Source organism: Stenella coeruleoalba, assembly GCF_951394435.1.
Source record: "Stenella coeruleoalba genome assembly, chromosome: 10".
In the NCBI taxonomy this organism is placed as follows: Eukaryota; Metazoa; Chordata; class Mammalia; order Artiodactyla; family Delphinidae; genus Stenella; species Stenella coeruleoalba.
Window position 1 is genome coordinate 3,488,012 of NC_137156.1, and position 13,181 is coordinate 3,501,192.

Consider the following 13,181-nt stretch of genomic DNA (forward strand, 5'->3'; position numbering starts at 1 on the left):
ACAAAACACAGCTATGGATAGAAAGTAACAGGTAATTGTATTGTGTTATTGGGAAGAAACAAACAAAAAAACCTCCTTGTGTCAGAGAGCAAGGCAGTGCCCAGAGACTAACGGGGTCGCATCAGAGGGAGGAGGACTTGGCTGGAAAGGGCTCCCACTGGCAAGTGTGGGACTGTGTGAGCATCCAGAAGAACGATGACGGCAACAGATCACAACGTTTCCAATAAAAAAGAACCTGAGTCTACAGTGATACTCAAAAAATTAGGGGAGAAGAGGGAGGAGGAGGAAAGAAAAAGCCCTTCTTTCTAGAAGGCCAGCTAGTTAGGAAATCACCTGTGCAACCACTGATGCAATAATTAGTTCAGGTGGGGTCCTTACCTGTGAAGGCTAAGCCTGTATGGAAAGTTGCTGCAGAACAGGAAACCACTTCTTGGGTCTCAAGTATCACTTCCTAATTATAAGGAGAAGGGCAGATCTCAGGCAAACGATCAATAGTGGGACAACAGTGGGACAAACCCACAGCGCGCGTCCCCCGAGGTGGGGACGAGGGAAGCACGCAGCAGCAGAAATGTTTCCCTTGAACCCGAGCAGGAGGGTGAAGTGACAAATCCAGATTGCAGGGCACCATCCAAGACAACTGGCTTGGCCTCTTCAACACTGAAAGGTCACAAAAGACCAAAAAAAAGGCGTGGAGGGGCAAGGGGTGATAGGGCCAGAGCCAGGGGTGGAGCCTGCATTGGATCCTGAGTGGGAGGGGAGGGAGGAGTATGACTGGGTAGTGTGGAGAAACCTGTGTCGGACTGTGTGTCACGTCAATGGGCACCATCATCACCGTATCCTTGGTAACCGTCGTGGGTGTGATGCCGGCACGGCGTGCATGAAGGAGAACGTGCTTGTTCTTGGGAGGCACGTGCTGAAAAATTTAGGGGCAAGGTGTCAAGTGTGCAACTGACTTTCAAATGGGTCAGGAAAAAATATACAAAGTGACAGTAATAGTGACAGAGAAAGAGAGGAGCAGGGCAAGAGGACGTGCAAGTGAGCGAGAGGGAGTGAACATGGCAAATGCTAACACCTGGTCAATCATGATACAGGCATATGGGTTTCCATTATATTATTTTTTCAAAAATTTTCAGTATTTAAAAAATATTCAACATAAATGACAAGAAAAACCAAGACCAATGTATTTCTGGCTCTTTGCATCTGTTGTGTGACTTCTGCGGGTTCAGAGGAGGGATGACCGGTGAGAGAGGGGAAGCTCCAAGGCGAAGCAACTCCCGACATGGTGAGAGAAGCTCTGAAGGAGTGGCCAGCCAGGGCGCTGGGGGGGAAGGTACTCAGGGATGATGGACAAATGTGACCACCGTCCAGGGCCGGGGACGGGAGAAGCAGAAAACGACAGCTGGGCAGGCTGAAGGAGCTCCAGTTTAAGGGACTCAATAGCGGTTATGGAGCAGAATTTCAGGAGAGGATTCTCTAGGTCCATCCATGTTGTTGCCAACAGCATCATTTCCTTGTTTTTCATGGCTGAATTATATATATATATATATATATGTATATCCATCCACCCACCCCACATTTTCTCACCCGTTCATTTGTCAATGGACACTTACGCTGTTTCCACGTCTTGGCTATTGTAAATAATGCTGCAATGAACATGGGGGTGCAGGTACCTTTTCGAGTTAGTGTTTTTGTCTCATTTGGATATATTCCCAGAAGTGGAATTGCTGGATCATATGGTAGTTCTATTTTAATTTTTTGAGGAACCTCCATACTGTTTTCCATAGTGGCTGCACCAATTCACATTCCCACCAACAGTGCACAAGGGTTCCCTTTTCTCCACATCCTCTCCAGCACTCATCTTGTTTCTTTGATGATGGCCATTCTAATAGGCGTAAGATGATATCTCACTGTCGTTTTGATTTACATTTCCCTAATGATTAGTGATGTTGAGCATCTTTTCACGTACTTGTTGGCCATTTGTCTTCTTTGGAAAAATGTCTATTCAGGTCTTTTGACTATTTGTCTATTCACTTTTAAACTGAATTATTTGCTTTTCTGCTATTGAGCTATATGAGTTCTTTATATATTTTGGATATTAACCCCTTATCAGATGTATGGCTTGCAAATATATTCTCCCATTCTGTAGGCTGTCTTTTCACTTTGTTGATTGTTTCTTTTGCTGTGCAAAACCTTTTTAGTTTGATGTAGTCCCACTTATTTATTTATTATTTTGTTGTTTGTGTTTTAGGTGTCATATCCAGAAGAAAAAAAAAAAAGACCCATGTCAAGGAGCATTTTTCCTATGCTTATTTCTAAAAGTTTCATGGTTTCAGGTCTTACTTTTTTTTTTTTTTTTTTTGGCGGTACGTGGGCCTCTCACTGTTGTGGCCTCTCCCACTGCGGAGCACAGGCTCTGGACGCGCAGACCCAGTGGCCATGGCTCATGGGCCCAGCCGCTCCGCAGCATGTGGGACCCTCCCGGACTGGGGCACAAACCCATGTCCCCTGCATCGGCAGGTGGACTCTCAACCACTGCGCCACCAGGGAAGCCCAAGGTCTTACATTTTTGTCTAACCCATTTTGAATTAATTTTTGTGAGTGGTGTAAGATAGGGGTTTAGTTTCATTCTTTTACATGTGAATAGTCAATTCTCCCAGTACCATTTATTGAAGAGACTTTTCTCCATTGAGTATTCTTGGTTCCCTTGTCAAATATTAGTCGGCCATATATACCTGAGTTTATTTCTGGGCTCTGGATTCTATTCTGTTGATCTATTTGTTGGTTTTTACATCAGTACTGTACTGTTCTAATTTCTATAGCTTTACAGTATAGCTTGGAACCATAAAGTGTGATGCCTCTATCTTTGTTCTTCTTTCTCAAGATTGCTTTGACTATATAGGGTCTTCTGTGGCTCTATACACATTGCAGGATTATTGTTCCTACGTCTGTAAAAAAATGCCACTGGAATCTTGATAGGGATTACACTGAATTCATAGATGGCTTTTGGTAGTACTGACACTTTAACAATATTAATTCTTCTAGTCCATGAACATGGGATACCTTTCCACTTATTTGTGTCTTCTTTGATTTCTTTCATCAGTGTCTTGTAGTTTTCAGAGTAGAGATCTTTCACCTTCTTGGTTAATATTATTCCTAAGTATTTTATTGTTTTTTGATGCTATTGTGAATGGGATCATTTCATTTCTTTTTCAGATAACCTGTTCTTAGTGTTTAGAAATGCTACTGATTTTTACATGCTAATTTTTTATCCTGCAACTTTATTTAATTCACTGACTAGATCTAACAGTTCTTTGGTGGAGTCTACAGTATTTTCTATATATAAAATCTGCAAATAGAGACAATTTTATTTCTTCCTTTCCAATTCTGATGCCTCTTTATTTCCTTTTCTTGCCTGAGTGCACTGGCAAGGATTTCTACTACTGTGCTGAAAAGGAGTGGTGAAAGTGGGCATCCTTGTCTTCCTCCTGATCTCAGAGGAAAAGCTTGCAAACCTTCACCATTGAGTATGATGTTAGCTGTGGGCTTATTATATATGGCCTTTATTATGTTGAAGTATGTTCCTTCTATGCCTAATTTGTTAAATTTTTATCATGAACAGATGCTGAATTTTGTTAAATGCCTTCTCTGTGTCTCTTATCATGATCATATGATTTTTTCTTTCATTCTATTAATGTGATGTATCACATTGATTGATTTGCATATGGTGAACCATCCCTGCATCCTTGGATTAAATCCCACTTGATCATGGTGAATGATCCTTTTAATGTGCTGCTGAATTTGGTTTGCTAGTATTTTACTGAGAATTTTTGCATTTATATTCATCAGGGATATTAGTCTGTAGTTTTTTGTTTTTAATATTTACTTATTTATTTGGCTGCGCCATGTCAGTTGTGGCACGTGGATCTTTGTTGCGGCATGTGGGATCCTTTTCACTGACCAGGGATTGAACCTGGGCCCCCTGCATTGGAAGCGCAGAGTCTTAGCCACTGGACCACCAGGGAAGTCTCTGTAGTTTTATTGTCTTATAGTGTCCTCATCTGGCTTTGGTATCAGGGTAATACTGGTCTTATAAAATGAGTTTGGGAGTGTTCTGTCTTCAAATTTTGGGAAGAGTTTGAGAAGGACTGGTGTTAATTCTTCTTTAAATGTTTGGTAAAATTCACCAGAGAAGCCACGTGGTCCTGGGCTTTACTTTGTTGGGAGATGATTTTTTTTTTTTGATAACTAAATATTTATTTGACATCTGGATTCAATCTCACATATATTTGCATAAGTAATTAAAAATTATCTCAAGTGATTAAGTGGTCACAATTGCATGTGAGTTCAACTGATCCCACTTCCATTCTTCATTTATAATTCTACCCTCATTCTGCTGCATCACCAAAAAGAAGAGAGCTGCGGGTCCTTTCCTTACAGTAACATGGGGGGAAACCTACTTAGAGGTTATCAGTTCCTAGTCCAGGACACAAAAATCGCCATGCCACTGGAACAAGTGCACAAATCTACCTGTGAGGCCCACGCAGCCATGTGGGGACATTGCCAGGACTGCTGCCAGCATCTGTAGCTCCAGGTCGAATGCTACAGGAGAGGCACTCCTGATCCACACAGCGTGAGCTTACGGGCTGCATGAAGGAACTCCTGCCCACTCCCCAAGGGGTTCTGGCGACCCACCAACTATGTGATTACAGGCCTACCTGGAAGCCACAGGTCGGCAGCTGATGTAAAAGGGAACAAGTGAAAACGTGCTACAAACCCAGGCTCTCCCATGTTCTGGGAAAGCAGGCTGAAACTCACGCTGCTCCTGTTGGGAAGAGCATAGTCTGAAGGGCAGCAAGTTCAGAACGCCCAGGAAAAGAAAGAGCGGAGGAGAGAGCATTTGCAGACAACTCTGAGTGGCAGGAGGCCCTGGACCCGTGAGAACAACGATCCCAGCTCTTTGAACTCCTCCAGTCCTTTTGTTTTGTTGCTGGATTCATTTCACTGCCCCATCCTGTTTTGCAATGTGAGATGCCCTAAGGAAAGCCTCACTCCCCAAGCACTGAACAACCTGTGATTCTGACATATGGACCCACAGGGCTGCCATGTTCTGCTCTGCAGAGTGGGGACCACATCACGTGGCTACACCTGGCCTAAAGGGCTCCCCAACATCTTACAGATATGCTGTTTGTCACTCAGCCATAAAACGGACACCAAAATCATTCTCACGCTCACAGAGTCAAAATGCTGATGTTTGTATTAATTCTAAAGGACATGTTAAAGCACTCGGGGGGTTCAAATTATTCATTCATAGTTCACAAATTGGTTAGTTATCTATGGGTTTTTAAAAAGGGGCTTTTGATGATTTTCAGAAATAATAATTGGACCTCTTCCCCATCTCCTCAGAATATATCAATAAAACAACATGGCATTGTTTCTGTGACCTCCAGGGCTGTAGCACTGTTACGCTTTCCTCCTTGGTGGTAGGAGATTAAAACAATAACCTCCCAGATGATGGAGAGCTGAGCTGCACAGCAGCTCCTTAACTGTCGATAAATCCATTTTCTAATTACACAGGAAGACATGTTTGTCTTTGGCCCTGATTACATTAAAAATACCACCAGAAGCATCATTGCTTTAATGTGCATTACAGAAACATGACTCCCCAAGTGAATCTGATCCATTAATAACATCTCTTTAACTACTGTCTAATGATTTTCAGACATGTAATAGAATATTTTATGGCTGTTTTCAACCATCTGTCCTTCCTTTCAATATGAATTTGCCAGAGACATAATGAAATTTCTTGTGCTCTGTGCCATCACACGCTTATAAATATGATACAGCAATTAGATGTAGCAACGCTGTCACACGCTCTACATGGAGCCATGCTCTGGGCATTGCTCAAGGAACTGGAACCTTCTGTCTCCAAGATCCTCTTAGGCTACTCCTCGAGCTGCCCTAAGTCCCAGCCTGCGTGGCAGCACATGCAGGTACGTACCCAAGATGCGCCGGGCTAAAGTGTCACAAGTTTGAATCAGTCACAGAACAAGAACAACTAGCTGCATCACAGGCGCTGCACTTTAGAGAGTTAAATGTGATGTTTGTAATTGCAATCCTTTCCTTCAATAATATATCATGCCGTATTTTAAGCTTTTTTTAATTGATAAATTTACTCTTCGCTGAGTGCTTATTATGGGCTAGCCACCTTCTATGGTTAGTTTTTCTGAGTGCGCGGCTCATGTTTAAATATGTACGCAAAAGAGAAATTCATCTGATGAAGAGGTATATCTTAAAGTAACGAACCAGCTTTCAAGACACAGCAGCCTGCTTCCAGAGTCTCTTTCAACAGGAAGTTGTCCTAGAGGTGGCGGGCAGATCCTGGCAGGCCTGGGTGCTGTAGAGTAGGGAGGCCTGTGAAGAGATACGCGAAGCTACAGACTGAAAGACCTATGCCAAGGTGGGGCCCACGGGGGAAGGCCGGGTGACCACTTCCAGGGTTCTGTAAGAAGAGAACCGTGACCCAGGACACCATCTGGACAAAGCCCATCCCCCTCAGTTCTCTACTGTCAGACCTGAGGTTTTCCAGAAGAGATTCTCTGGAAATATTCTTGATTTCTCTTTCTCTCTCTCTCTCTTTTGTTTTTTAAAGGTAGGACAAAGGAGAAATAAAGAGTGTCCCACAAGCAGCTGCCTGTGTTTAGATCTTACCATGCATCTTTACCGTGAAGGATGAAAGCTCTACCGCATATTGAAAAAAATCATTAAAATTTCACCACCACCAAGAGAAAAACAACTAATCCCACCCCCTCCAGGGCATCTAAGGTACTAAGGATAGTGTCACCTTTAAAATCAATTACTGTGGTTAAAATGAGGCATATGTCCATCTCTCCCGACTCCTGGCTTCCCCCAGGGGTGATAATGAATAGAACCCGAGAGACTTACACCGCACAGGAAAGTTTTCACGAAGACCTAAGTTACAAAAACGAAAATGAAGAGGATTCAGTGTGCTTCAGCCTGTTTGGCCGGTGCCACTAGGACATTTCTTCTTGGTGGGAGGGGGTTATTTATAAACACAGCCAATGATTAGTTCAAGGAAGGCTGAAAGAAAAACAAAGCTTTAGCGTGAGATTCCTTAAATCTCTTCTTGGTCTTTCTATTTTCCTATATTTTAATTTTGTCTTTATAGTAATAATTGGTAATTGTAAGGTCTCAAATACTAAACTGAAGTACATATACATAAATATGTATTTTTCCTGCCTCTATTTCAAACAGATATCATGCTTAGGACAAGTTTAAATTCTAACAAATACTGAGAAGAGCTGAGAATACAAACTACAAGCCAATCCTCCTCCTTCAGTTTTATCCAGCTAAGCGTTAAAGGTCCGCTCCTTAGCCAACGGGGCTTACGTATATCACGCATATAATTAATGCACTAGGATGCGGCCATGTACCGCTGACTGCAGATAGAGAAGGACGCCTTCCATGTACTGAGAAAGACCTAGATTCTCAGCTAGAGGTTCTGCAACTACTATTCAAAGTTCGTAGTATCTGAAGGAGGGGCATCCCAGAACCCAGTGTGGAGACTTCTGCGTGTCAACACAAATGTGCAATCTTCAATATTGCCTTGTTCCATGAGTCCTGGGCCTTCATGAGAGGGGTTCAGAGCCAGCACAGACAGGAGCACAAGCCTGGACCCTTGGAGGCTCCAGGTCAAAAATCTGATGCAGCCAGTAAATGTGCTTGGTGGGCCCACAGCATGTGTTTAAAACAACGTGCACCAACATTTAAAAATCCAGTTTCACATTAAAATGGGAAGATCTGAAAATACAAAGACTTCATTCCTACCTTCAGTTGGAACTAACAGCTGTCCCTTAACACGTACAAGCTTCCCAGACAGCCCCGGGGCCCACCAGGTGAATGTTTTCCATATGCCCCAGCACCCTTCTCTTTCCTGACTGACCCGGTGATTTCAGAGGTAATGAGACGTAGGTGGAGCCCCAAGCCCTTGTCCTTGAACTGGATGGTGGGGAGCAAAGTCTGAGAACATAATTAGAATCCAATCATAATCGAATTATAACATAATTCTTCTGAGGATTCCAGGACAAAGGGCTGTTGCAATTCTAAGGAGAAGGGGCCTGGGGTTGTTTTAAAATACCGCCACCAATTTTGTGACACTCCTACCATTGAGAACTGGTGGTGGTGGGGGGCTATGTCCCCATCCCTTGAATCTGAACTTATGACTGCTTTGACCAGTGGAATCTGGCAGAGGTGAGGCTATCTGAATTTGGAGGCAAGGTTGTGTCCTGTCCTCTGGAGCACCGTCCTCTGCAGTGCTGAGCGCAATGTACGAAGTCTGAGGCTGCCATGATGTCAGGGAGCCTGGCCACGTGTAGCTGTTCTGTTTAAGGGCCATGGCTGGTCCCAGCCTAGGCGCCAGACCTGTGAGAAGAAGCCGCCAGGTGACTCCAACTCCAGCCAACCGTGCCATCCCCAGCAGCTTTAGTCTCCCAGTTGAGGCCGACATCATGGATCAGACAAGCCACTTCCACTGCACAGCATCAGAATTCCTGACCCACAGGGGCTGTGAGCATAATCAGAATGGTGGTTGTTGTACATGGTTAAGTGTCGGTGGTAGTGATGGATCGGGAGGACAGGGCCTGTGGAATACTAAGAAAATCTCTGCAATGGCTTCTTTTGTGCTGCAAATGCTACTATCTGTTAGCCTCTGCTGGGTTCTAAGTCTCATCCAAGATTTTCAAATTGAACACTCAGCGGTCTGCCGTCCATTCCTCTCCTCCTCAGGAACCAGTGGGAAGGAGGTTAGCTGGGCAGTTTTCAGTCTCCACTCTAAGCAGTGCGGTTTGGAAATAATTCTTGGCTGCTCTGTGCCTGAGGGCTAAAGCACCAAAGGGCGTTTGCTTATGCTGTGATCTGACGGACTTCCTTTGAAAATGAGGCGTCCATCTTCATCTTGAAAACAAGGATGATGTCAGCTGATCACTTATTTCACAGTGGTTCAAAGGTTTGGTGAATATGAAGCTCAGATTTCTAAGAGTGGGAGAATACGATTTTATCTCCATTGGTACAGAGGCAGAGGGATTATACCTGAAACCTCCCGTATATTTTCCCAAGCTTCCCATCACATAGTTACATATAAGCAGGGCTGTACAGAGGAATATGCTTCTTTAATGCGGTAAAGGACACATTTCAGTAGCACTCATTTTGTTTAGAGTTGTTGGCTCTTTGAAAATATCTTAAATATCCCCTACTGTGTAAATGCCATAAATGTGTGTAAAACTTGAGAATGGCAACATGAAGGAGAAATATGGAAAAGTGCTAATTTGATGACTGAAGGAGGACCACCGCGATCTCCATTTCTTTGCGCGTTTAGAGAGCTGTGCGCTTGACTGGTGTGACCACTACTGAAATGTTAATTTGGGCAGAAAACAAAAATCACAGATGAGTTTAGAAATTTTTCAACTTTACGTTTCTCTGCTAGTGAATATACCTTCTTATGGCTTTCCTTAAATGGCACAGTTGATTATCAAGGAGCTCAGAAAGAAGTTTTCCTAGTAAAGCATGTCCTTGCTTGGAAAAAAATCACCCGACCAGAAAAGCCTTGTCCTGTTCTCCAAGATGATTTCTTTTTAAGTACCAACTGCCTCTTTAAGAGCATGATTCAGTGATACACAAGCGCTCTGGTGCCAACACAATTATCATCCGAGTGAGGGATGCTTGCTTAATTTACCTCTAGGCCCACACTCCTGTGTTGTCTTGCTACGGCATGCTGTTTCCGTCCTACTGTTCTGACTTGAGGAATAGTTTATTAAGTATTTTCTTCAATCATTTTAGCCACAGCTGTCAAATATGTCCTTATGGCACCAGGTTATTTAAATGACTAACAAAAATATAAAATCCAACTAGAGCCATAAGATGCTATAACTTATCTTCTTTGATCAGTCTGTGGGGCTAAAGGACAGGTTATCACATGGTAGCAGTGTCTGTTTCCTATTATTGCAAATACGCCAGGTCAAGTGCATTTGTAGAGAGATGAGAAGTGAAAATCAGGAAATGAAGACAGTTTTCCAGACACACAGTAGACCTCACACCTTCCTTACGACTGTCATTTTAGGAGATGATAAGGCATTCCTGGATGGTGTCTTTGTTCGAAATTCTTCTGAAGGCCACTCCTCTCCTGGGGCTCCTGCTAGACCTACACACATCAGCACTTTTCACTGTGTAGTTAATTGTTTTTGAGAGAGTCTGTCTTCCCCTAAGATGATCAGCAGCGTGACAGCAAGGACTGAAAGTGTCTGTCCATCTTTTATCCCTGGTGTCTAGCAGAACACTTGGCAACAGAAGGTGCTCAATATTTATTGAATAACTCTACATTCTTTTGCATACTGTCTTTGTCGGCAAAGTTTTATCCTTTGAGGGTAGATTTACCTTTTGGAAACAATTAAAAGTGATTCAGAGTCAAGAATGAAGAAAGAGGCCAAGATACTGCTCAATTTTCTTATGTGCCTTAGAAAGTAAAACTGAAGGCGATTCTGAAAAGGGAGCTTACTGGAGTCAACAGGCCCTTCAAGGCAAATAATTTGAAGAGTAACACTTGGATGTAGAACTCTCCTATGGTTCTTAAAAATCATTGCTCGAGATTTCGAAGCACAGCTTCTTCGAAAAACCAAGCTTCTAAAAGTAAATTCTTTTTTTTTCTGCAGAAGAGTGTGTGTGGAATGAAAAACAAAAATCATTTGTACTGATGCTCCTTAAATGGACATTTAGGGACTGCCCTGGTGGCGCAGTGGTTAAGACTCTGTGCTCCCAATGCAGGGGGCCCGGGTTTGATCCCTGGTCAGGGAACTAGATCCCACATGCATGCCGCCACTAAGAGCTCACATGGCGCAACTAACTAACTATTAAAAAAAAGTGGATCTCTAACACTCTCCGTCTATCAAAACCACCCCCCCGCAAAAAAAAAAAGGACATTTAAATATGGACAGACTTCATACTTTGGCAATCCATGGTGTTGTAAAGGGACCGGCAGACACTTTGCCTTCCATCCTGGCTTCCTGTCCCACATCCTTGCTGCTTCTCTACATCTCAGTCTGAAGCAAAGCACCAGTCTAGGCAGAGCCAGGAAGGCACTACCCTGTTCTTCTTCCGGCTTGCATCTTCCTGCGGCAGTAATAATGTGCTGGTGTAAGTCACCTTTTCCCTAATGCCCATGGAATGCAGGACTGAAGAAATGCAATGATGGGATGGCATTAACAGACAACCTGGATCAGCTAAGAAAGGAGCAATGCCGGCACACGGCTGGACGTCCCAGGTGCTGAGGGTAAGCGCCACTGGGAATGGGCCGGAAGTGGACAGCTGGGGGCCCTGTGCAGTATCCTGAACCCGATCAGGGCTGAAGCCTGGCCTCCCTCTACATCCAGCATTCTTCACTGAGTGTGCTATATTTAATTTATTTAAATAATTTATATTTAATCCAAATGAATGAATTCCAAAGCTGATGTATCTAGAATTTCTTTTTTTAAACCTGATGTATAACATATAAAGTACACACATCCTTAGTGAATCAAATTATCTTCTTAACGGCTGAAATTAAGTAATTCCCTTCTCTGATGACTTCCAAAAGGGAAGAGTAAACGAATGAATTCACTTTCAGCATTACTATCGATCATTTCAGAAGGAGAAGAAAAACCTAAAACAAATTTAATCCCAACATTAATTTCAGTAAAACCCAAAGAAGGTGAAAATCAGGGACTTCCCTGGTGGTGCCGTGGTTGAAGATCCACCTGCCAACACAGGCGACATGGGTTCAACCCCTGGTCCGGGAAGATCCCACACACCACAGAACAACTAAGCCCGTGCGCCACAACTACTTAGCCTACGCTCTAGAGCCCATGAGCCACAACTACTGAGCCCAAATGCCACAACTACTGAAGCCCGTGCGCCTAGAGACCATGCTCCGCAACAAGAGAAGCCACCGCAATGAGAAGCCCACACACTGCAATGAAGACCCAACGCAGCCAAAATAATGAAGTTGAAAATCAGAAAAAAGGGTTGTTTTTTTTTTAAAGATCATGTACAGAGGAGATTTTATGTAGTTCCTGTGATATGACAGGGACGGGCACCTCAAAGCAAGCTGCATTCTACATCGGGTAGAAGTGGTCCTGTCAGTGACCTTCAGAGCCTCTTAACTGCCATGGACACTATCTTAGTCCACTGGGCTGCTTTCAGAGAACACCACAGACTGGGTGGCTTCTAACAACAGATACTTACTTCTCATACTTCTGGAGGCTGGAAGCCTGAGGTCAGGTGCCAGCAGAGTGGGGTTCTGGTGGGGGTCCTCTTCCAGGCTGCATAGTGCGGACCCCTCTCTGTGCCCTTACATGGCAGAGAGCAGAGAGAGGAAGCAAACTCTCTCGGAACCCTTATAAGGGCACTAATCACATTCACGAGGGCTCTACCCTCACAAACTCATCTAATCCTAATTGCCTCCCAAAGACCCCACCTAATATCACTGCATTGGGATTAGGGGTTTCCACATATGAATTTTGGTGGGGACACACACATTCAGTCCATAACAGACACAGGGTACCATTTTAAACTACGATAAAGACAGCCAGTGACCCACTCCAGTGTCGAACAGCACCAAAGGGGCCACAGACATTATCTGTGCTCAGCTAATCCTACTCAGACGTTCTGCCGCAGTCACCTTCTCACTGTTGTGCTCTCCAGGGCTCTGCCTGTCTAATGTGTCCTAACACCTGTATTTCCACATCTTGCACCATAGCCTCTGCTGCTTATGCTTATGTAACCCCCTTGGAAAAAGAGGCACCAGCACATCCTGTTAGGACACATGTATATAGATAACACATGAAAACTTGACCCTGTCCACAGGGGTTCAGTTCTTCTGAGAGCAGGGCTGTGAGGAATTCTCCCCCTGCCTACAATGCACACACACTTCCCAAAACACACACACCCAAACATCCCCAAACAAGTGGTCAATTGAGAATGTATGAGATCTGCTAGCAATCCTTATGAAAGTCATGGCTTGCTGAGGGAAACCCTTCAACCAACTGAAGATTTAGCTGAAATTTAAATCAATATCTACTTCCCTTCATCCCTCGTCTTTCCTTGGAATGCTGAGTGCAACATAAAATAAAAACACG

General features: G+C 43.8%; 1 protein-coding gene across 3 annotated transcripts in view; it reads right to left on the reverse strand.

The window, feature by feature from the left end:
- LYRM4 (LYR motif containing 4) overlaps nucleotides 1-13,181 on the reverse strand; it is a 117,308-nt gene that overhangs the window by 42,996 nt on the left and 61,131 nt on the right. Inside the window, exon 3 of one of the 3 annotated variants that reach the window (XM_079933044.1) lies at nucleotides 8,146-10,446. The exons of the other annotated variants lie outside the window; for them this stretch is intronic. Within the exon in view, the coding sequence (XP_079789170.1) occupies nucleotides 10,387-10,446 (60 nt within the window). The 3' untranslated portion in view covers nucleotides 8,146-10,386. Of the gene's footprint in view, nucleotides 1-8,145; nucleotides 10,447-13,181 lie in introns of those variants that run through there. 3 annotated transcript variants of the gene reach the window in all.